At 44.6% G+C, this 26,301-nt stretch overlaps 1 protein-coding gene and 1 pseudogene across 1 annotated transcript; both read left to right on the forward strand.

Moving 5' to 3' along the window:
- The first annotated feature begins 7,126 nt into the window (after positions 1-7,126).
- LOC122004300 lies at positions 7,127-8,025 on the forward strand (annotated as a pseudogene).
- Positions 8,026-25,027: 17,002 nt separating this feature from the next.
- Positions 25,028-25,924, forward strand: LOC122004312 (acidic endochitinase-like). The gene has a single exon (XM_042559220.1). It carries the CDS (start codon positions 25,028-25,030, stop codon positions 25,922-25,924), a length of 897 nt encoding a protein of 298 aa, XP_042415154.1.
- The last annotated feature ends 377 nt before the right edge of the window (positions 25,925-26,301 follow it).

Here is a 26,301-nt window from a genome sequence, read left to right on the forward strand (position 1 = left end):
TACCCTTTTTTGTTTATAAAATTACGTCGCATGTATCCATCTTCCTCAATGAAGATAAACAAGAATACAAAGGAAGGGATTTCTTTACCCTTTCTCTTCTCTTCCTTTGAGAATAATTTTCCACCATAGATTCTTTTCCTTTCTTTATCCACACTTGAGAGTAAACATTGTTGGGGTTGCAAGGTTGCAAACATAGTCCCATATTGAAAATACATGGAAAAGATCATGAGTTTATAAGAGAAAAGATATCTCCATTGGCATGAGGCCTTTTGGGTAGAACCCAAGAACAAAACCATGAGGGTTTAGGCCCAAAGTGGACAATATCATGCCATTGTGGAGATATCTAAATTCTTTTCGATCCTACAATTGGTATCAGCCAGAAGGTTTAACCGCCGATTGTGCACAAGAGCTATGGTCTGATTGAGTCATGTGGGTACAATATTGACCTCGAACAAAGAAAGTGGGAGCTCCTATGTTCGGATCAAGAGGACCAGACACTAGGCAGGAAGTCCTAGTTGCGGCTAGGCAAGGAAGTCCTAGTAGGTCGGGTGGACCGAGGGGCAAGAAGACCTGGTGGGTCGAAGATCGGACGTGGGAAGTCTATGATCCTTTGTTTGAGGGGAGGATTGTTGGGGTTGCAAGGTTACAAACATAGTCCCATATTGAAAACACATGGAAAAGATCATGGGTTTATAAAAGAAAAGATATCTCCATTGGCATGAGGCCTTTTGGGTAGAGCCCAAGAATAAAACCATGAGGGCTTAGGCCCAAAGTGGACAATATCATGTCTTGTGGAGATATTTAAATTCTTTTCGATCCTACAAACATAGCATAAGTATAAATCTACCTTAAATGAAACTCATCCATATGTACTTAATCGAATTAAGTCCATCCATATATATACATACTTAATTGAGGAATGCGTGCTATTCTACTATGGCTTGAGCTGGATAGAGTCAGAGCTTAGTCTACCGTTTGGTAAGGAACACTGGAATAAATTCGGTGTGGAATATTTGACGACTATTTGTATTAATGCAGTCGACACCCCGTTAAATGCCTCATGCAACAAACACATGAAGTGATCTAGTTGAGATCCCCTGTTCCAACATGTGTCCTCGTGTTTTTTTATCGATTGGACGGTCATGATATCCTCATGATGTGTATTGCATCTTTGAGATGTGATTTAGCCCGTTCGATCGATAAGGGAACACGGGGACACATCATTTTTGGGACAGAGGACCTCAACTCGAAGTGATCGACTGGAGTTTGGATCGTCTGTTTCACTTTTTTCCTATCTTCGTGTCCCACTCGTCATCCCCAATCTATCATTGTGGCCTCCGACCGCCGGACCAACCATAACTATAACCTGGGAAAGGTTAAAAGAGATAAAATAGAATTATCAAAATTGACCAGATCAAATTACCAAATCAAATCATATTAGTATTTGGATTATTCTAATAATTCTGTTATAATTATTCTCAGAATTATTCTTAGAATAATTCTGTTATTTATTAATTAGTTAATTGACCAAGTACTTTTTGAACATTATATAGTGTATTGTCCTTAGGGTAAATATGAATGAACAATAGATTTTATTACTTTCATATTATTTCTTGCTCTCTCCTTATTCTTCTTCTTACATGGTATCAGAGCCATCGCTTTTGTTTTTCTCGTCTCCGTGGTTTTTCTCCACTGCCACCGGACAAGTTATCTTTTACTTTAGATGTCAGATACTCGACGACATCAAAGAGGTCAAAAGCAAAGTTTAGACCGATGTCAGATTTGTCACATCGTTGGTCATACTGGAAATATATGCCCTAAAAGACTTGATTGATCTCGGGTAAAATGTCAAATTTGTCTTGGAATTGGACATTTTGGTATTCGATGTCCTAATCCATTTGACTCAAATTTCATTGATGGTTCTATAGCCTCAAGACAACCATCTATTTCACAAGTATATCCTAAAGTTCTTTCGTCTGTGCCTACTTGTAGTAAAACCCCAGAGTTTTCATCTATTGATTGGTATATTGACACTAGAGTAACTCATCATGTCACATCAGATTATAATATCCTTACAGATGTAATGTCATATTATGGCTCAGATATGGTGCAAGTAAGTGATGGTTCAAGTTTGCAAATTGCTAATCTTGGAAACATATATGTTCATTTATCTAATCAAACTTTTCACATGCGCAATATCTTTCATGTTCCATCTATCATTAAAAATTTACTTTCTACACGTCAGTTTTGTCTTGATAACAATGTCATTTTTGAGTTTCATCATAATCATTATCTTATAAAGGATAGAGGAACAAATGCTATTGTGTTTTATGGGAGAATAAAAAAATGGTCTCTATTGTCTTCAGAGTTTTTCAATCAAAGCTTTTGTTGGTGAACTCACAAATAAACCAGCTTGGCATGCTCGACTTGGTCATCCTTCCCTTCGTATTGTTCAGTCAATCATCAATAGGTATGATTTACCTACTTCTATTACCTTCTCTCCATCTCATTCATGTAGGGTCTGCATGGAATCTAAAAGTCATAAGCTACCTTTCTCTTCATCTGATCATGTTTCTAATTTTTCACTTGAATTAATCCATTCTGATGTTTGGGGCCCTGCACATATTTTGTCTAATTAATGTTTCCAATATTATGTTACATTCATTGATCATTTTAGTAAATATACTTGGCTCTATCCTATGAGAAGAAAATCTGATTTATTTGATATATTCTGTAATTTTCAAATTCAAGTTGAACGATCTTTTAATCGTAAAATACTCTCTTTTCATTCTGATTGGGGAGGCGAATATCAAGCTCTCCATCGTCATCTTGTTTCTTGTGGAATTGTTCATCGAGTTTCTTGCCCTCACACTCCAGAACAAAATGGCTCTGCTGAGAGAAAACATAGACATATAGTTGAAACTGCCTTAGCTCTTCTTCATCATGCATCGGTTCCGTGCAAATTTTGGTATGAAGCTGTTAGCACTGCAGTATATCTCATAAATCGACTTCCTACTCCATTGCTCAATCATAAATGTCCTTTTGAAAAACTTTATAATCAAACCCCTGATTACACTTTCCTTCGAATTTTTGGTTGCACATGTTATCCGTAGTTACGCCCCTATTCTAAACACAAACTTGACTCTCGTTCACTACAATGTGTTTTTCTTGGTTATAGCAATTTGCCTCTAGATACAAGTGACACCTTCTTAATGCCACCTAATATTATCAGAAGTGATGACATCTTAGGTCTTGCTCCGGAGCTCTCTAATAACTCTCCTATACCATCAGAATCACCTCAGGTTGCTGCTCCAATCTTAGAAGCCTCGTCGATCGAAGATAACATACTCTCTGGTTCTGGATCCTCGGATAATGCAAGTCCGTCATCTACATCACCATGTTAGCCTACTTCCTCGTCGTCATCAACAAGTGATTCAGATAATAATGCTCCTCGTCGCATGTTTCACATTAGTGATATGCTCCTCGTCGCATGTTTCACATTAGTGATATTTATGAGTGTTGCCCACCAACTGCAACTCGATATCCCCTTCCACAAGCTTTAATGGTCTCTTCAAAATCTATTGAACCAACCTGTTTTACATAAGCAAACAAGGATCGAAATTGGCGTAGTGCAATGGCTACAGAATTTGATGCACTTCTTCGCAATGGAACATGGACTCTAGTTCCGCGCACTCCCTCAATGAATGTTGTGGGCTCTAAATGGGTATTCCGTCTTAAGCATCGAGTTGATGGTTCTCTTGAAAGATACAAAGCTCGACTTGTAGCTAAAGGATTTAGTCAACAACCAGGTATTGACTTTAATGACACTTTTAGCCCAGTCATCAAAATTACATATGTCAGACTATTATTATCAATAGCTGTTAGTTCTAATTGCTTGTACGACAATTGGACATTTCAAATGCATTTCTCCATGACCATCTTAATGAAATTGTATTTATAGAGCAACCATCTGGGTTCATTCATCCACAATTTTCATCTCATGTTTGCCAACTCAAGAAATCTTTATATGGTCTTCGACAAGCTCCTCGTGCATGGTTTCATCGACTATCTAATTGGTTACAAGCTCAAGGATTTTCTGGATCAAAGACTGACTCGTCTCTATTTCACAAATATATTGATGAAAATATAATATTTTTTCTTATTTATGTGGATGACATTCTGATAACCGGCAATGATCACAAGAGTATCACAACTTTATTAAGTCTTCTCAATCAAGAATTTCCTACTCGAGATTTGGGTATTGCTCATTTTTTTCTTGGTATTGAGCTTATTCCACATGAGGATGACTATCTTCTCTCTCAGAGCAAATACATTATTGGACTTCTTCAAAGAGCCAAAATGGATGGAACACGTCCAGTCTCTACACCAATTGCTATAAACAACTCTCCAACTTCATCCTCTCCTTCTCTATCTGATCCACAGATTTATCGAAGTATTGTTGGGGCCTTACAATATGTCACTATCACACGCCCTGATATTACTTTTACGGTAAATCGTGCTTGTCAATTCATGCATGCTCCAACTGAACAAATTAAATTGGGATAATGTAAAAAGAATACTTCGCTATCTCAAAGGTACTATTCTACATGGTCTTCTTCTATATCGTCAATCGTCTCGAGATTTACATGCATATAGTGATGCGGATTGGGCAAGTTCTCCTGAAGATAAATGCTCTACCAGTGGATATGCAATATTTCTTGGACGAAATCTTATCTCATGGAATTCGAAAAAGCAATCTACGATATCTCGTTCAAGCACTGAGACAGAATATAAAGCTATAGCAAATACAACGTCAGAAATTATTTGGCTTCAATCACTTCTCTCTGAACTTCATCTTGCATCAAATATTGCACCAAAAATTTGGTGCGACGATATTAGAGCAACATATCTTACAGCAAATCCAATCTTTCATGTTCGTACAAAACATGTGGAAATTGATTTTCATTTTGTTCGTGAACGTGTGGCAACTCAGCAGTTATCCGTCTCTTATATTTTTGTTGAATATCAAATCACTGACATCTTTACTAATCCACTATCCAGACGACGTTTTAACAAGTTAGCAAGCAAACTCAACATTAGAGATCTCCCGTTGAGTTTGGCGGGGGGTAAAAGAGATAAAACAGAATTATTAAAATTGACCAGATCAAATTACCAAATCAAATCATATTAGTATTTAGATTATTCTAATAATTCTGTTATAATTATTTTCAGAATTATTTTTAGAATAATTCTCTTATTTATTAATTAGTTAATTGACCAAGAACTTTTTGAACATTATATATTGTATTATCCTTAGGACAAATATTAATGAACAATAGATTTTATTGCTTTCATATTATTTCTTGCTCTCTCCCTATTCTTCTTCTTACAAAGGTGACCTAGAGGGATCGTCGCTTGCACAATCGACGCTGGAATCCATCCGGATATATCTGAGTCTGATTGTCCTCAACCATCGATCTGAGCTCTTGCTCAGATTTGTCGGATTCCTGAGGTGATCTCTCTGGGTTCATTTTTTCTCAGGGTATAATTCTGACCGGTCCAATGGCCGAAGGCCATCGACGAGATGGATTGGGAGCGATGAGTATGACACATGGACATGAAAAAAATGGGACAAAGAATTCGAACTCGATCGGCTGACTCCTCCATCAGGCACACCAGAGGACTCATCTGCCACTGAATCGACGACATCAGCCAATCTGCCATCAACGGAACCAACTCAAGGTGATATCATAAGGTTAATCAGAGGGACAACTCCGACCTTGTAAACGAGGTCGGAATCAAAAACGACATGTGGAACCGAGTTCCCCACACCCACTTCGAGCCTGACTCCAAAGTCCAATGATCCCATCACTGAGCAAGGCATCGGGATCATGAACGAAATCAACAAAAATGCCACTGCCTTAAAAGAATGTCTATATATTTTTATAATTATATAATATTATTTATTTTGGATGTAATGTTTTCCTAGGTTTTTTTATCCATATGATCTTTCTAATTTGAAATTTTGATTGAACCCTAATAATTATAACTAACCATAATTAATTAATGTAATTACCTTTGGTCTGATTAACAAGAACTCACGGCCCAACTGCCGCATCGTCTTGGAGAATCAAAGAGATGCAACGCAAAGCTACTGAGTGCGAGGCAGCAGCTTATATATGGCAAAAGCCGAGAGCTAGACATTAAACGGTGAGGGCCGAAGCGGCCTTACACGAAAGTCTTAACCTAAAAGTAGTATTGTCAAATCGTACTCAAATAATTAAGAATAACCTAAAAGTATTCCAAACTGTGAGGGCCGAAGCGGCCTTACACGATTTAACCTAAAAGTTGTTAAATCGTAATCGAATAATTAAGGACAACAGACTAAAAGCAGTATTGCCATTTTCGCTCACGGAAAATTTGAGGAAAAAACACATCGTCGTCGGCAATCGATTTACAGATAAAAACGAATAAATGCATTTCCTTTTCGATGAATCGAGAAGCTAGGTGGTAAAAAAATGATGAAGAAAAGCAAGACCTTCTATTTGTAATTTTGTTGTTAACTTAGCCATTTGATCATAAATTCTTAGCTTAGTCATGATTTTCAAATGCCTTAGTTAACATGGAAAAATTGATATATGATTTAATAATTTTAAAAATAAAATACAGATCTAAATATTTAGAAAGCTTTAATTTAGTTGAGCTAAATGTTTAGTTGTAGTAAATATATGGATTGATAAATTCAGTTAATCTTATTGATTAATCGTAAGATGAATTTTTACTAGTTGCTAGAATAAAATTGAAAACACAAATATTAAGAGAAAAAAAAAATTGCAAGCGTGGCTTGGTCAAAGTGATGACGATTTAGTCATAGTCTTTGACGTATAGACATGTCTAAATCTGTGTTTACTATCAGTTGACCGACACATTTCCTTTCCCTCCCTCCCTCTGTATAGGGGACCCTTACTCCCATCCTCCATCATCATCGACGTCTAAATCCGTGTTTACTACTTGGTTGACTAACACGCTCTCCTTTCCTTCCCTCTCCCTCTCCCTCTCCCTCTCTATATATAGAGAGACCCTTGCTCCCATTGATCCTCCATCATCATCACCATCCAAATCCTCCATGGCTTCTCCCTCTCAGCTCCTACTCATCGTCTTCCTTCTTCCTGCTATCGCCGCCTTCTCCAACGCCGGCAACATCGCCGTCTACTGGGGCCAGAATGGAACCGAGGGCAGCTTGGCCGACACATGCAACACCAGTCTCTACTCCTACGTCATGCATGATCTCCTTCCTGACCACCTTCGGCAACGACCAAACACCCGTCCAACCTCGCCGGCCACTGTGACCCTCCTTCCGGCAACTGCACCGATCTCACCGCCCACATCCGTCAGTGCCAGTCCCAAGGCATCAAGGTGCTGCTGTCGCTCGGCGGAGACATCGGAAACTACTCGCTCTCCTCCAACGACGACGCGACGAGCGTGGCGAGATACCTGTGGGACAACTACCTCGGCGGGTCGTCGAGCTCCCGGCCGCTGGGCGACGCGGCGCTCGACGGCATCGACTTTGACATCGAGCATGGCTCGCCGGACCACTACGGGGAGCTAGCGCAGTCGCTCGTCGACCTGGGCAACCAGGCGGGCACCAAAGTGTACCTGTCGGCGGCGCCGCAGTGCCCGTTCCCGGACCAGCATCTGGGGCCGGCGCTGCAGGCCGTGACGTTCGACTACGTGTGGGTGCAATTTTACAACAACCGGGACTGCGACTACAGCTCGATGGTCAGCGGCGTCGCCGGAGCGTGGAAAATGTGGACATCCAGTTTGCAGTCGTCGGCGGTGTTCCTGGGGGTGCCGGCATCTGCGGCGAAGGATGATGCCGGGAGCGGGTACATCCCTCCGGACGACCTCACGTCTCAGGTGCTGCCGGCGATCAAGCAGGCGTCCAACTACGGCGGCATCATGCTGTGGAATAGGTACTTCGACCGTATCAGTGGATACAGCGTCGCCGTCAGGAACAGCGTCTGATCAGTTCGATAAAGAAAATTAAACTTCAGAATAAAAAAATAAGTAAATAAAGTGTGTGACTCCTATTGAAATATTTAAAAATTATTTCCAAAACAAAGAGAATTTGAAGACTCCAGCTACATTTCAAAGTTTGCAGTCCATACATATTTCAAAAATATTCTTATCAAATATTTATTAAAAACTGCTACTTGATGATCATATGGGTAAAACTATATTAAAATAATATAAATATTAAAATATATTACAGAAAAAATAAATAGAATGAAAATTATTAATAACATCAATACTTATCAACCCCCAACAATTCACAACACAATATGCCCTCCGAGTACAGCTATCAAATTTTATATGTCTATATCTATATAATTACATTATAACACATACACACTCATAATAATAATCAAATCAGAATAATAATGACTTAATATGATAGAACTAGTAAGATTTAGTTCTAAATAAAAAATTATCTTAACATTAATAATTTATAATGTACCAATACTTTGTAGGTTCCTTCTTGCTGGACTCTATTAGTTCAATAAGGGGTGCAAATGAATTGAGCCGGTTCACAAATTTTTCTAACCGCTTTGAATAATATTTGATCCGCATTCGAAGTTATCAAGTTCGAGCCAAACTCGAGCATGTTCGATAATGTTTATGAGCCGAATCTAATCCACAATAATTTGTTCAAGTGTTCGCAAGCTACTCGCAAGCTTTTATTTATTTATTATATATTTATTTTTTATAGATAACTTAGTAATGATCAATGGGTTATATTCTAATCGGTTATTGGGTTAATGGGTTAAAGGGTTCAGTCATTACCCATTCATTACTATTTTCACCTTTTACTAACCGTATAAGACTATAAGTGTATAATCTAATAACCCTAATGTTTACAAACCCTAGCCTTGCTTTGAGCCTTCGCCCTTCAACGTCGCTGTTGCAAACATCAACAAGTGGAAGGAGATTGCCCTGCTTTGAGCCTTCAATGGCACTGCTGTAAATATCAATGAATGGAAGGAGGTTGAAGGCGACAAGCCTGTTGGTGCAATATCCCTTAGGTCAAGGTTGACTGGTTTGACCAAGCTTGAGTCTTGGTCATAGTTTCGATGTTTGACAATACATGTAGACACATGGACAATGCAGGTGCAGTTGTTCATATGGGAGTTAAGGGACTGAGACAAATCCTTAGCCGGTTGGCAAGGCTCCCCGATCAGGTACGATTACAAGCTATGTTCTCTTTTTACGATTATAGGAACTAATATATTTCCCTGATAAAAGAGTAAGAACCTAGTTCCTTGATCATAGACTAGAGCCTTCGATTTCTGATCGGACACTAGGGGCCCAGCTCCCCGTTCATACACTTGGGACACAGCTCCCTGCTCATACTCTAGGGGCACAACTCCCCACTCATACACTAGGACACAACTCCCTGCTCATACTCTAGGGGCACAGCTCCCCACTCATACACTAGGGCATAGCTCCCCGATCATTGACTTGCAGTACAACTTCCTGATCAGGATCTAAGGCCCTCGCTCTTCGATTACAGGCTAGGGACCTTACTCTCCAATCAGGGACCAGGGATTCAGTTCCCCGATCAGGTGTGTTATAGGCTCTGCATCCTTCACCATGAGACTCTGCATCCTCTTACTGCTACGGGCTCTGCACCCTTCACCGTGCGGCTCTGCACCCTGTACTATGGGGCTTAGCATCCTATTACTGTTATAGCTTTACTCTGTTATTATTATATGCTCTGCAGCCACCACCTGTTTTGCATCTTCTTATGTCTACAGGCTCTGCTTCCTTCAACCACGGTGCTCTACTTACCTCTACTTTTATGAAATCTGCTCCCCTATATTACCATGGGTTTCATTCTCTTTGACGGTCGGAGCTCATATTATCATCTTCTCCCCTCGCTCCACGGGTATTCGGGAGTTGAGGGATCGAGACAGATCCGCAGTCGGTTGGCACCACACCGCTGTCAGGTATGACATAAGCTTTATTTCCTCATGCTGCTACATGCGTCGCTTTTACTAGCTTCAAAGCTTATCCTTCCCCGTTCGGGGTTGAGTGGTTTTCACTGGTCTCAGACCAACTTATTGGATTTTATATTTCCCCCGTTCGGGGTTGAGCGATTGTCACTGGTCCCAGACCAGCTTATTGGATTTCATATTTCCCCCGTTCGAGGTTGAGCGATTGTCACTAGTCCCAGACCAGCTTATTGGATTTCTTATCTCCCCCGTTCGGGGTCGAGTTATCGCCACCGGTCTTGGACCGGAGTATCATTACTGGTCTCGGACTAGCACCATCGCCACCGGTCTCGGACCGGAGTATCGTTACTGGTCTCGGACCAGCGCCATCGCCACCGGTTTCGGACCGGAGTATCATTACTGCTCTCGGACCAGCGCCATTGCCACCGGTCTCGGACCGGAGTATTCCAGACTCTCACCTCAGTGCGAGTTATAAGTGAGCTCTGTTCTCACGCCCAACGACCTTTCAGGTCGTCTCTGTTGGGATCCTTTGTACGAGGCTAGAGAGGGGGGTGTGAATAGCCGACCCCAATTTCTCGTTTTTCTTCCTACAATTCGTTAGCGCATCGGAAAAACAAACAAGGAAACGAAAACAAGAAGATCAAACCTCAACGCGTCGATGTAACGAGGTTCGGAGATTAGGGCTCCTACTCCTCGGCGTGTCCGTAAGGTGGACGAGTCCAGTCAATCCGTCGGTGGATGAGTCCCCGGAGAACCGGCTAATACAATATACTCCTTGTGGGTGGAGAAACCTCGCCACAATATTCTTGCAACAGCAAGAAAGGAATACAACAAGAAATACAAGAAGACAAGAACAATGAATGTAAAAACACAGGTTTTCTTGCCTCCTCGCCGACTGGATTTCATTGAAGCAGCAGCTCCTCAGAACACCTACAACAGCAGGGTATCCCAGTCGAGAAGCTCACGCGAAGCTTGCAAAGAAGAGCTCAACAAAGCTCAAGCACCACAGCACTTAGCAGAAGAGAAGAGGAAGAAGTTGTCGCGCAGCAGCCCTCGACCCCTTTATACTGCGAAGAAGACAATGAAGAAACTAGCCGTTGCGTCGCAACAGCTAGAACCCTGATCGGTCACGGGACCGATCAGGCTGATCGGTCCCCCGATCGTTAGTGCACGTAACCTTACGATCGGTCAGGACCGATCAGCTATAGCCGGATCGGTCCACGCACCGATCCGCTTGACATCGTCTCCTGATCGGTCCCGCATCGATCAGATGGCCCGATCGGCGTGGACCGATCACCGCTTTTCGCCTGTTGCTGGCGATCGGTCACGGGCCGATCAAGAATCGATCGAGAGTTTCCGATATCTGATCGGTCACCAGACCGATCAGAGCAAACAAGGTATCACTGGATCGGTCTGGTGACCGATCCAGAGCTTGGTTTTTGCCCAAACCAAGTTCCAAGACTTCCAAACCAATATCCAGTCAACCTTGACCTATTGGTACTTCATCCCAAGCATCTGGTCACTCCCTTGACCTGCTAGAATTCCCTGCCAAGTGTCCGGTCAATCCCTTTGACCTACTTGGACTTTCCAACACCAGAAGTCCGATCATCCCTGATCCATCTGGATTTTCCCTTGCCTGGATTCACTCACCAGGACTTTCCACACTGCCTAACATCCCAGTTAGGACTTTCTCATTGCCTAACATCCCAGTTAGGACTTTTCCACTGCCTGGCTTCACTCACCAGGACTTTCCAACTGCCTAACATCCCAGTTAGGACTTTCCCACTGCCTGGCTTCACTCACCAGGACTTTCCAACTGCCTAACATCCCAGTTAGGACTTTCTCACTGCCCGGCTTCACTCACCAGGACTTTTCCCGTGCCAAGTCTCCATACTTGGACTTTTCCAATGCCAAGCTCCCTGCTTGGACTTTTCGCATGCCAAGCTCCCTGCTTGGACTTTTCCAGTGCCAAGTCTCCATACTTGGACTTTTCCAATGCCAAGCTCCCTGCTCGGACTTTTCGCGTGCCAAGCTCCTTGCTTAGACTTTTCCCGAATCAGGTCAACCAGGTCAACCTTGACCTAATGTTGCACCTATAATCTCCCGAACACCTATTCTTGTCAAACATCAAGAATACAACTCTCTCCTCGTCAAACATCGTCAAACATCAAAACACAACTCGAGTCAGGTCAACTCGAGTCAGGTCAACCAAGTCAACCTTGACCTAAGGTTGCACCAACAATCTCCCCCTTTTTGATGTTTGACAAAATCCAAAATCAAGTTAGGTTAACCCGATAACCTAACTTAGGTTTTCCAACCATCTTCCAATGTCCAATGTTCTTTTCTTGAACATTCTCCGGACATTCTCCCCTTAGGTTAACCCGATAACCTAACTTGGGTTCTCCAATAATTCTCCCCCTTTTTGACACACATCAAAAAGTATTCCAATGTTCTTCCTCGAACATTCCTTGACATTCTTCCCCTAGCTTAGGTTAACCCTAACTCTGAACCTAATCTCCGAAATTGTTTTTCCGCGGGCGAGCTACCTTTGGGCTCTGATACCACTTGTTCTTCTGAATTTGAGAAGTTCTGAATTTTCAGAATTCTCGAGAGAAACGACTGCGAAATCAGTTGCTCGAATTCATATATCAGAAATCTGAATTATCAGACACTGATCGGTCTCACGACCGATCAGGAGACTCTCTGATCGGTCCACAGTCCGATCAGGGGTTCTCCAGATATCTTCGTGCCTTCTGTTGGCTCACTGATCGGTCCAGGGACCGATCAGGAGGTTCTGGCACGCGACAATGATCGGTCCAGGGACCGATCAGGAGGATCTCACGCGACGATTCACATCTGATCGGTCCAGGGACCGATCAGGAGAGTCTCAACCTCTTCAACCTCTCTGTTCGATCTCTGATCGGTCCAAGGACCGATCAGCTCTCTATGGTTCGTAGGAAGGCCCCTGATCGATCCGAGCACCGATCAGAGGGTTTCCTGATCGGTCAAGGGGACCGATCAGACCCTTTTTGTGTGCGTTAAACTCGATCCTGATCGGACAGCCGTCCGATCAGATTACACTGTGCGCTACCCCCTCATTAAATCCTCCTGACCTCCTCTCTTCCCGATCTTCTTCTTTTTCACAACCCTAGCCGACCGACGCCCCGACGCCCCTTTCTTCCTCCCGTATTCTCGACCCATCGTCTTCTAAAAGCCGAAGGTCAAAATGGCACCGAGGTAATCTCTCGATCTCTAATCTCTACTGTTATTGTCTTTGGCAGTTCACGTTATCATGTTTCTTACGGTGACTGTGGTTTGTGTTTGGTGGTCTGCCCATGGCTGGTGCTCTCTCTTTGTTTCCCATTGTCCAAATGGTTAGGAAGAAACCCACTAGTGGTGAGGGTACCTCTAAGGAACCAACCGAGAAATCCAAATCCAAGTCCAAAGCTCCTGCTACCTCCCGACCTCAACCGGCTAGTTCGGGGAGATTCCCCAACCAACAATTTGAAAAATCATTTAAGGAGAGGACTTTCAAATTACTCCCTTGTCGATCTGTTGATAAGAAGTTCATGCAGGAATCTTGTCCCTCTATTTTAGAAACCATTGCCTACTACAAGCTCGATTCTTTGGTTTTTTTAGAAAGGGACATCAACTTTGATCTAGTATCTGAATTCTATAACAACCTTCATCAGATTCCTGATGGTAGTTATAGAACAAGAGTGGCTAAGCAAAACATTGATCTCAACATAATTGCCTTCTTTGAGTATTTAGGTTGTCGTTTGTGTTCGGGGACGGTGTTCTCCATCTATCCTGTTTTGCCTGAACCCGTACCTCATCCTCTTAATGTCTCTTCTGACTCAATCTATGAGTACTTCTTTGGTCATCCAAGACTGGATGGTTTAGATGAGTTAGATGACGACTTTCCTACATTTGCAGCCCTTAGACTCTCTGCTCCTGACTACATCCTTTTCAAAGTTGTCACACAATGTCTTCTACCTATCACCTCTAAACCGTTGGCAGAAATTCGACCATATCACTGTCTGATGCTTTATGGGTTACGTCGACGTCTAGATTTTGATATTATGTCGAGTGTCTATATGTCTATCATATCCCATAGCGAACCGAGCGGCGACAACATCTATATGCCTTTTGGGCATATAATTACTGGTTGGCTCGAGTCCATGGGTATTGACGTCTCTAGGGGGAGGATAGTGAAGATGGTCAGGCAGGATTGTCGACTTGGGAAACGTGCGTTTTCCAAGTCCGGAATCCTAAGTCAGGATGGGCCGGTTAGGTGGAAGGATGGGAGGGCACTGGGTGAGCTACCACTTCCACGACAGGTTGCTGCTGCTGCTGTATATGGCGAGGAGGATCCAGATCTGCGCTGGCAGATCGCTGAGCTGGAGAGCCGGTTTGACCGCCACGAGGAGATGGTGGCTGCAGAGTTCGATGGCCTGCGCCTCCAGATTGATCAGCGCTTCGATACTCTACAGAGACAGCAGTTGGCGACACATCAGGCATTTCTAGGATGGATGGCCGGCCATCCACCTCCTCAGCACTCCGCGGGCGAGCTACCCTCAGGCAGCAGCATGCCTCTTCAGGATTCCACTCTCACGACCGATCTCCGAAACGAGAACCTAACTTGGGTTCTCCAATAATTCTCCAATGAACGCTCTCCCCTTTTTGACACACATCAAAAAGAAAAGGAGGGTATCAAGGTCAAGAGTTTCTTCTTAATGAAAGTCCCATACCTTTCATTGAAACTCTTAATTTCCCCTTGATACTAAACTCAACAACCAACTTAGTGATAATCCCATATCACTGATCCTCAAGGAGTAAAAACTCCCCCTAAAAGTCAACTCCCCCTCGACCATTGCACCAACAATGTCTTGGAGAGTTTCAAACCTTTAGAAATCCACAAAACCCAACTTCCAGCTGAAATTTCAGACCAACGGTTGAAAATCAGAAATTGGCATACTCGATCGGTCCCCAGACCGATCGAAACCCTGGATCGGTCCCCAGACCGATCCACGCTTCACCGATCGCACCGAGCTCTCTGGTTCTACTGGATCGATCAAAACTTCCCTGGATCGGTCCGGTGACCGATCCACACTCTGAAATCAGAGATTTCTGATTTCCCTTCCCGGAAATTCAGAAACTCCTAATAAATTCCAGAAAATTCCAAAAATCGTAAAATTTTGAGGATACACTCCTCATACCATATACTATCACGGAAAAATAATTTTCTATGAAAATAGTTTCCATTTTTCAATCTTGATACAAAGTTCAAAAACTTTGAAATAGTTCAAGTTTAACTCAACTTTGTATCACAATGTTCAATGATGAATGCTATCACTAGGAAAGCTTCATCAAGGTTTTTCAAATCAATTTTAAAATGCTTTTAAAACCATTTGAATTTAGGACCATAATCTTAGGGCTAAATGTACATGACTTGTACACAAGCTTTCCCTATGATCCTTAATTTCTTGAATTAGGGTCATCTAGGTACAAGGACAATGCACCTTGATCCTAACTCATGATCCTAATATCTCACACACATCTAAGGTGTATCAAACCACATTCAAGTCAATTTGATGTGAGATATGGGTTTAGGTATCTTAGACTAAGTTCTCATGCATTTTCTAAACACAAATTTGATCTCAATATCAAAATGTGTTTTTCATCCTTAAATCAATTCAATTGATTATTAATGCAAGAGATGATGACATGGCATAAAATGGTATCATAAATGAAAACATGTGCCAATGTCATGATGTCATGGCATAAAGTTTGAAACTAAACTAACACATGACATATAATAACCTAAGCATTATCATGGCATTTCAAATGATCATAAATTAAATATGATGTCATGACATGGCATATGGCAAACAACCATGGTAAGTTAACACAAATAAAATACCTAGATTACCTATCTAAGTATCCTTAATCACTTAGCTAACTTAAATTCTAATCCTAGATTGCCCAAAGTGCTCCAAGAAAATGTCAAAACCCAAATTGACATTTCTTGATCTCTTGTTTGATTTATACCATTTAAAATTCTACAAGAGTAGCACTTCTAAGTCAAGGCCCGGATTGCCTTGATTACCTAAGAGAATATCAAAATCCCAATTTGATATTTCTCTAGGTTTTTCCAAATTGTGTCAAATTAAAGTAAGATTAATATATTCTCACTTTGGCACACTTTACTCTTCCAAGGAGTGAATGATAAAGATTATTCCATTTCATTTTCAAAGGTTCCCAAAAACCTTGAAAATGCTCCTTGAGTGTCAATTTCCTCAAAGTTGGGTTAACTACCCTTCTTATTGGAGTTGACACTCTCTAACCCATTTATGGGGTAGAGAAGATGCTCCTAGGAACCCAATACCTATTTGAGCTCATTGGGTTCACTAAATATTCACTAGGGATAACTTCCCTAGCAACCCTCCTAATGACCCTCTTAGGCTTTAAAGCCTTGGTCATTTGGGTCTCATCAAGGTCAACTATAGGGTGACTCCTTGTGACCTTGGTAATGGTCTTCCTAGCCCTAGGTTTTGTTCCATAATCGAATGAAACATTATGATAAGTGGGCTTGACCAATTGGGACTTAGGTTTGTGACCCAAACCTTTCTTGTCCTTGGACTTGGGTTTTTGACCCCTAGACCCTAGAGTCAAATCCTTAAGAGCCTTTTCTAGAGAGTCAAGTCTTGACCTCAAGACTTGATTTTCTTTCTCTAATACCTCAAGTTTTGATTTATCATTTTTCTTTGAGGTATTCCTAGGCATGTGTCTAGATGATTTGGGATTTCTATCTAGATTTTCCTTAGCCTTAGATGAGTTAATTCTCGGGTTAGCATTTCTAGAATTGTTCTTATCTAGGCTAACATGCTTGCTCCTAAGCACATGTATCGATTTCTAGTGTTAACATGCTTATCATTATTGACAATGGCAATAAGACTACTAGCATGCATCCTACTAGAATTGCAAGAATGAGCTTTAAATGTTACCTTAGGGTTTGCCTTAGCTCCCCCTTTACATGTGTTTGGCCTCTTGTCCTTGTGAGGTTGCCTCCCCCTTGGACATTGACTCCTATAGTGTCCCCGTTGCTTGCATTGGAAGCACACCACGTGCTTCTTGCTCTTGCATGTCGGGACTCCGGTTTCCTTGACCTTTGGTGCCGGTGGAGTCTTTCTAACCCTCTTTGGACACTTACTCTTGTAGTGCCCAAACTTCCTACACTCAAAACACATTATGTGTAGTTTGCTTGAAATCACAGTGTTTGAGTTACCTAGGGTTGTGGATGTAGATGAGCTTTCTTCTTCATCCCTTCCGGAGGTAGATGCCTCTTCTTGCTCCGATCTTGAACAAGAGCTCTCCTCCTCTTCTTCCTTGGATGTTGAGTAGCCCTCAACTCCCAATTCGCTTCCTCCATGATGTGAGCTACTTGGCTCACTAGGCTCCTCTTCATGGAATTTTGCCAAATTGTTCCACAATTCCTTGGCGTTGTTGTACCTATCTATCTTGCACAAAACATTATTAGGTAAAGCAAATTCAATAATTTTTGTTACCTCGTCATTGATTTCGGATTGTCGGATTTGCTCTTTCGTCCACTCCTTCTTCTTGATAGGTTTTCCTTCCTCATCCATCGGAGGGGAAAACTCTTCTTGTACACAAAACCAATTTAACATATTAGTCCTAAGAAAATACATCATCCTTACCTTCCAATATGTGAAGTTGTCGTGAGACTCGTAGAAGGGTTGAATCGTGACATCTTCTCCATAGAGATCCATCTCTAGCCCGTGCTCCCCCGGGTGTTGATCCGTCGAAGAGCAACCTGGCTCTGATACCACTTGTTGGGATCCTTTGTACGAGGCTAGAGAGGGGGGTGTGAATAGCCGACCCCAATTTCTCGTTTTTCTTCCTACAATTCGTTAGCGCAGCGGAAAAACAAACAAGGAAACGAAAACAAGAAGATCAAACCTCAACGCGTCGATGTAACGAGGTTCGGAGATTAGGGCTCCTACTCCTCGGCGTGTCCGTAAGGTGGACGAGTCCAGTCAATCTGTCGGTGGATGAGTCCCCGGAGAACCGGCTAATACAATATACTCCTTGTGGGTGGAGAAACCTCGCCACAATATTCTTGCAACAGCAAGAAAGGAATACAACAAGAAATACAAGAAGACAAGAACAATGAATGTAAAAACACAGGTTTTCTTGCCTCCTCGCCGACTGGATTTCGTTGAAGCAGCAGCTCCTCAGAACACCTACAACAGCAGGGTATCCCAGTCGAGAAGCTCACGCGAAGCTTGCAAAGAAGAGCTCAACAAAGCTCAAGCACCAGAGCACTCTGTAGCGAAGAGAAGAGGAAGAAGTTGTCGCGCAGCCCTCGACCCCTTTATACTGCGAAGAAGGTGAAGAAACTAGCCGTTGCGTCAGCAGCTAGAACCTCGATCGGTCGGACCGATCAGCCCTTGATCGGTCCCGGACCGTCGGTTAGTGCAGAACCTTCGATCGGTCGCGGATCGATCAGCTACTGGATCGGTCCACGCACCGATCCGCTTCCGACATCGTCTCGATCGGTCCCCCGATCGATCAGGGCCTCTGATCGGCGTGGACCGATCACCGCTTTCGCCTCTGTTGCGATCGGTCACGATCGATCAAGAATCGATCGAGAGTTTCTGACCGATCGATCGGTCACCGGACCGATCGAGCAAACAAGACACCGGATCGATGTCCGGTGACCGATCCGAGCTATTTTGCCCAAACCAAGTTTCAAGACTTCAAACCAATATCCGGTCAACCTTGACCTATTGGTACTTCATCCCAAGCATCCGTCACTCCCTTGACTGCTAGAATTCCTCGCCAAGTGTCCGGTCAATCCCTTTGACCTACTTGGACTTTCAACACCAGTCCGATCATCCCCGATCCATCTGATTTTCCTTGCTGGATTCACTCACCGGACTTTCCACACCGCCTAACATCCCAGTTAGGACTTTCTCATTGCCTAACATCCCAGTTAGGACTCACTGCCCGGCTTCACTCACGGGACTTTCCAACCGCCTAACATCCCGCTTAGGACTTTCCCATCGGCTTCACTCACAGGACTTTCCAACCGCCTAACATCCCACTTAGGACTTTCTCAAGCTCCCTCCTGGGACTTTTCCGTGCCAAGTCTCCATACTTGGACTTTTCGCGTGCCAAGCTCCCTGCTTGGACTTTTCCAGTGCCAAGTCTCCATACTTGGACTTTTCCAATGCCAAGCTCCCTGCTTGGACTTTTCGCGTGCCAAGCTCCCTGCTTGGACTTTTCCAGTGCCAAGTCTCCATACTTGGACTTTTCCAATGCCAAGCTCCCTGCTCGGACTTTTCGCGTGCCAAGCTCCCTGCTTGGACTTTTCCCGAATCAGGTCAACCAGGTCAACCTTGACCTAATGTTGCACCTACAATCTCCCGAACACCTATTCTTGTCAAACATCAAGAATACAACTCTCTCCTCGTCAAACATCGTCAAACATCAAAACACAACTCGAGTCAGGTCAACTCGAGTCAGGTCAACCAAGTCAACCTTGACCTAAGGTTGCACCAGCAGTCTCCCATGCGAGAATCAAAAGTGAGCCCTATGCTCACACCCAACGACCTTTTAGGTCGGTTGTCCCAGACTCTCGCCTCAGTGCGAGTTATAAGTGAGCTCTGCTCTCACGCCCAACGACCTTTCAGGTCGGCTCCCATGCGAGAATCAAAAGTGAGCCCTGTGCTCACGCCCAATGACCTTTTAGGTCGGTTGTCCCAGACTCTCGCCTCAGTGCGAGTTATAAGTGAGCTCTGTTCTCACGCCCAACGACCTTTCAGGTCGGCTCCCATGCGAGAATTAAAAGTGAGCTCTGTTCTCACGCCCAACGACCTTTCAGATCAGCTCCCATGCGGCAGTGCGAGTTATAAGTGAGCTCAGCTCTCACGCCCAACGACCTTTCAGGTCGGCTCCCATGCGAGAATTAAAAGTGAGCTCTGTTCTCACGCCCAACGACCTTTCAGGTCGGTAGCCCCAGACTCTCGCCTCAGTGCGAGTTATAAGTGAGCTCTGCTCTCACGCCCAACGACCTTTCAGGTCAGCTCTCATGCAAGAATTAAAAGTGAGCTTTGTTCTCATACCCAACGACCTTTTAGGTCGGTAGTCCCAGACTTCTGACAGTCATGGTTCAGATTATTCTCTTCTCCCCTTGCTCCCCGGGTATTTGGGAGTTGAGGAACCGAGACGGATCCTCAGTCGGTTGACATCACTTTGTGATCAGGTATGATAAAGGTTATGTCCCCTTATATTGCTACAGGTTTCGTTTCTATGGGCTTCAAGGCTTATCCTCACCCGTTCGGGGTTGAGCTATTATCACCAGTCTCGGACCAGAGTATTACCACCGGTCTCGGATCAGAGTATCATTAACGATCTCTCGGTCAGGCGGTCAGACCAATTCCCAGTCAGTCTTCCGGACAAATTCCCGGTCCGGCTTTCAGACCAATTCCCGGTCCGTCTTTCAGACCAAGTCCCGGTCGGTCTTTCAGATCAATTCCCGAGCAGGTCTCCAGATCAAGTCCTGGTCAGATCTCCAGATCAATTCCAGCTCAGGCCTTCAGATTGTTTCCCGATCAGGTCTCTAGATCAAGTCCTGGTCAGACCTCCAGAGCATTTCCTAGTCAGGCCTCCAAACTACTTCTTTGTCAGGCCCTCAGATTGTTTCTGGGTCAAGTCTCCAGATCGAGTACTGGTCAGGCCTCCAGAGCACCTCCCGGTCGGTGTCCCTGACTCTCGCCCCGATGCGAGTTATAAGTGAACTATGCTCTCACACCTTCAGACTCTCGCCCCAGTGCGAGTTATAAGTGAACTATGCTCTCACACCTTCAGACTCTCGCCCCAGTGCGAGTTATAAGTGAGTTCTGCTCTCACGCCCAACAACCTTTCGGTCGGCACTCATCGCTCTGCTCACTTGTCGCTCTGCCCGGCACCCATTATACTCACTCTGCTCGCTGCTCTGCACGACACTCGGCTCCCACGTTCCACTCATCGCTGTTGCTCAGTCGACATTCATCGCTTCACTCATCGCTCTGCTCGGCACTCATTGCGCACACTTCGCCGCTCTGCTCGGCACTTATCATTCGCGTTTCGCTGTTGCCCGGTCGGCGGTCACCGCTTCACTCGTTGTTCTGCTCGGCACTTATCATTCGCGTTTCTCTGTTACCCGGTCGGCGTTCGTCACTCACTCGCAGCTCTGCATGACACTCGTCATGCTCGCTTTACTCGCCGCTCTGCCCGGCACTCAGCTCCCACGTTCCGCTCACTTCTGTTGCTCGGTCGGCATTCATCGCTTTACTCACCGCTCTGCCCGGCACTCAGCTCCCACGTTCCGCTCACTTCTATTGCTCGGTCGGCATTCATCGCTTCATTCGCCGCTCTGCTCGGCACTCACTCGGTCGGCATTCGCTCAGTCGCCTACTCGGCTTTCCCGCCCTTGTGTAGCTCGGCATCGCCACGTCACAGTTACTCGTTCTACGTCACATGACAGACTCACGATGACTCTGCGTTCGGTAGCGGTTATGTGTTTCATTCGGAGGGGTCTAGTCAGTCGGACTTGCGCCTCCTTTGACTAGACTTGAGGGGGAGACTTGTGATATGGATATGTGGCAAAAGGGTAATTATGTGGAGATAGGAGGGCATTTTGGTCTTTTAGCAGCCTAGGGCTTTAAGGAGACACTGTAGCACGCATGGGGGGGGGGGCTCGGGAGGTGGCTTCCGCCGCCAGGGGGCTAGCAGGCCTCTCCCCGCCGACGTCGGTTTCTCCTGTCCTCTCCTCAACTCTCCCCCTCTTCCCACCGGTAGGCGCCGTCGGTCGCCACTTCGCCCTTCTCTTCGCCGCATGTCGCCGCCGCCGCAAAGGAGGAGGTTGTCTTCTTCCTTTCCACGGCTGCCATCGACGAGGATGCCGGTCACCGGCTGCTCCTTCCATTTCTTCCAGCAGGACGTCCTACTTCTCCTCCGCAGCAAACTCCTTGCTCCCTCACGTCGTCGCCATCACCTCCTTCTTCCCCATCGCCGGCGTCATCGACGTCAACACCAATAGATGTCTTCTCCGCCACCTCATGCACAGAAGGCTGCCGCCGTTGGCTTCACTGCTCGCTGGACCACCCATGCCGCACTCACGAGTCTTCAAGCGAGCACGACGACCTCTCCTCTTCCTTCTGTTCTCCCTCTCTCTCACGCTCTCCTCGTCGGAGCCGACTCGTCGTTGCCTTCCCTCCGTTGTCCTCTCCCGCGTCTTCGTGCGGCGATCATCGACTCTGAGCAACCGCAGTGGGCTCGGGTCGCCGCCTTCATCCATTTCCCATAGCACACCATCAGCAGCCGTCGGCCGATCCACGACATTGCTGGCAGCCCAGCTATTGCCATGCTCCGATCCGTGCTGCCGTACAGTTCCGACGTCTAGCCGACATCCAATCCACGCCGTTGTGCGCTTTCGGCATTGATCTGGTTTTCGAGCCATCATCGTATTTCGTTCGTCGTACAATCGTTATATTGCAAATTGTATGTTTATGTTGTATTCGAGCAGGTGTGCTGATGTTGTGCCCCGGCCTGCGTGCCGGTCTGATATCCCGGCCTACGTGCCGATCCCGTTTCCCGGCCTGCGTGCCGATCCCGTTTCCCGGCCTGCGTGCCGGTCTGATATCCCGGCCTGCGTGCCGATCCCGTTTCCCGGCCTACGTGCTGATCTCGTTTCCCGGCTTGTGTGCCAATATTAGTTCCCGGCCTGCATGCCGCTATTATCTCCCGACCTGCAGCTCGTCTTCCGACTTCATGCCGCGTTCGGTTTCGCGTCGTCAGAGCCAGCTCTCCAGCCTGATCAAATTCATCTACTCTTCCGGGTCGCGATAACTCGAGCCGCGTCCCCTCCGAGGGCGCCCCCCTGGGCCAGGGTACGTTCCTCGTTCATATTCCATATGCATTTTCATTATTTCATGGCTTAGTCTTGTACTCATATATCCGTGGGATCTGCCTCGAGTATCGGGGTACCGGGGGGCAGGTCAACCCGGTCGCTAGCTGCAGGTAGCATCGACCAGAGGATTTCCGAAGACTTGGTCAACACGGGAGCCATCTCAGCACACCCCCCTCCGGGACGTCGTGACTCAGTCAACATTCTCGCTACCACACCCGACGATCCGTCTGACTCAGCTTCTGGACCGGATCAATGACCTAGGGAGATCGCCGCCTGCACGATCGGCGTTGAAATCCATCCGAATCTAAGTCTGGTTGTCCTCAGCCATCGATCTGAGCTTTTGCTCAGATTTGTCGGATTTCGGCGGTGATCTCTAGGTTCATTTTTTCTCAAGGTATAATTCTGATCGGTCCAATGGCTGAAGGCCATCGACCAGATGGTTGGGAGCGATGAGTATGCCATATGGACATGAAAAAAAATGAGAAAGGATTCGAACTCGATCAGTCGACTCCTCCATTAGGCAAACCAGAGGACTCATCTGCCAATGAATCGACAACATCAGCCAATCCGCCACTAATGGAACCAACACGAGGCGATATCATCGGGTTAATCAGAGGAACAACTCCGACCCTGTAAACGAGGTCGGAATCAAAAACGACATGTGGAACCGAGTTCTCCACACCCACTTCGAGCCTGACTCCAAATGCCATTGCATGTCTTAAAAAAATGTCTATATATTTCTATATAATTGTAGATATTATTTATTTTGGATCTAGGCAGTAATTTTTGTAGTGGAGTGCGAGGCAGCAACTTATATATGGCAAAGCCTGAGAGCTAGAAATTAAACGGTTAGGGCCGAAGCGGTCTTGGAACATCCATATTAATTTTTCTATTAATATCTCTAAAATTTAAAATAAATCATCAATTTTATTAAATTTAGAGAAGCTCTTTTCAATACATGATACATCAACTACTCTATAATTTACCATATCTTTATTTATTTATTATTATTTCTTTCTCCTCTATATTTTTTATTATTCATTTAATGTTTAGGATAGCGTTTTCATTTCTTAAATTTAGGGAGTTATTGTTCATAGAATCTAAATTTAAGGAACTAGTAGGGTATTTGATACAAGGGATTTTTTTAGATAAAATGTAAAATTTAAAATAAAATATATATTTAGAGTATCTGATGTGAATATTCTTATACGAAAATCTTAACCTAAAAGTGATATTGTCAAATCGTACTCAAATAATTAAATAATTAAGAATAACCTAAAAGTATTCCAAACTGTGAGGGCCGAAGCGGCCTTACCCGATTTAACCTAAAAGTTGTTAAATCGTAATCGAATAATTAAGAACAACAGACTAAAAGTAGTATTGCCATTTTCGCTCACGGAAAATTTTAGGAAAAAACACATCGTCGTCGACAATCGATTTACAGATAACAACAAATAAATGCATTTCATTTTCAATGAATCGAGAAGCTAGGTGGTAAAAATAGATGAAGAAAAGCAAGACCTTCTATTTGTAATTTTGTTGTTAATTAACTTAGCCATTTGATCATAATTTCTTAGCTTAGTCATGATTTTACAATGCCTTAGTTAAGATGGTACACGAAGGATACTTTGAAAAATTGATATATGATTTAATAATTTTAAAAATAAAATACAGATCTAAATATTTAGAAAGCTTTAGTTGAACTAAATGTTTAGTTGTCTTATTGATTAATCGTAAGATGAATTTTTACTAGTTGCTAGAATAAAATCGAAAACACAAATATTAAGAGAAAAAAAAAATTATGTGTTTACTATCGGTAGACCGACACATTTCCTTTCCCTCCTCCCTCCCTGTGTATAGGGGACCCTTACTCCCATCCTATATCATCATCGCCGTCTAAATTCGTGTTTACTACTCGGTTGACTAACACGCTCTCTCCTTTCCTTCCCTCTCCCTCTCCCTCTCCCTCTCCCTCTCTATATATAGAGAGACCCTTGCTCCCATTGATCCTTCATCATCATCACCATCCAAATCCTCCATGGCTTCTCCCTCTCATCTCCTACTCATCGTCTTCCTTCTTCCTGCTCTCGCCGCCTTCTCCAACGCCGGCAACATCGCCGTCTACTGGGGCCAGAATGGCAACGAGGGCAGCTTGGCCGACACATGCAACACCGGTCTCTACTCCTACGTCATGATCTCCTTCCTGACCACCTTCGGCAACGACCAAACACCCGTCCTCAACCTCGCCGGCCACTGTGACCCTCCTTCCGGCACCTGCACCGATCTCACCGCCCACATCCGTCAGTGCCAGTCCCAAGGCATCAAGGTGCTGCTGTCGCTCGGCGGAGACATCGGAAACTACTCGCTCTCCTCCAACGACGACGCGACGAGCGTGGCGAGATACCTGTGGGACAACTACCTCGGCGGGTCGTCGAGCTCCCGGCCGCTGGGCGACGCGGCGCTCGACGGCATCGACTTTGACATCGAGCATGGCTCGCCGGACCACTACGGGGAGCTAGCGCAGTCGCTCGTCGACCTGGGCAACCAGGCGGGCACCAAAGTGTACCTGTCGGCGGCGCCGCAGTGCCCGTTCCTGGACCAGCATCTGGGGCCGGCGCTGCAGGCCGTGACGTTCGACTACGTGTGGGTGCAATTTTACAACAACCGGGACTGCGACTACAGCTCGATGGTCAGCGGCGTCGCCGGAGCGTGGAAAATGTGGACATCCAGTTTGCAGTCGTCGGAGGTGTTCCTGGGGGTGCCGGCATCTGCGGCGAAGGATGATGCCGGGAGCGGGTACATCCCTCCGGACGACCTCACGTCTCAGGTGCTGCCGGCGATCAAGCAGGCGTCCAACTACGGCGGCATCATGCTGTGGAATAGGTACTTCGACCGTATCAGTGGATACAGCGTCGCCGTCAGGAACAGCGTCTGATCAATTCGATAAAGAAAATTAAACTTCAGAATAAAAAAATAAGTAAAAAAAGTGTGTGACTCCTATTGAAATATTTTAAAATAATTTCTAAAACAAAGAGAATTTGAAGACTCCAGGTACATTTCAAAATTTGCAGTCCATACATATTTCAAAAATATTCTTACCAAATATTTATTAAAAATTGCTACCCGATGATCATATGGGGTAAAACTATATTAAAATAATATAAATATTAAAAATATATTATAGAAAAAATAAATATAATAAAAATTATTAATAACATCAATACTTATCAACCCCTAATAATCCACAACACAATATGCCCTCGAAGTACAACTACCAATTCTTATATGTCTATATCTATATAATTACATTAT

This window comes from Zingiber officinale, chromosome 7B (genome assembly GCF_018446385.1).
Source record: "Zingiber officinale cultivar Zhangliang chromosome 7B, Zo_v1.1, whole genome shotgun sequence".
NCBI lineage: Eukaryota > Viridiplantae > Streptophyta > Magnoliopsida > Zingiberales > Zingiberaceae > Zingiber > Zingiber officinale.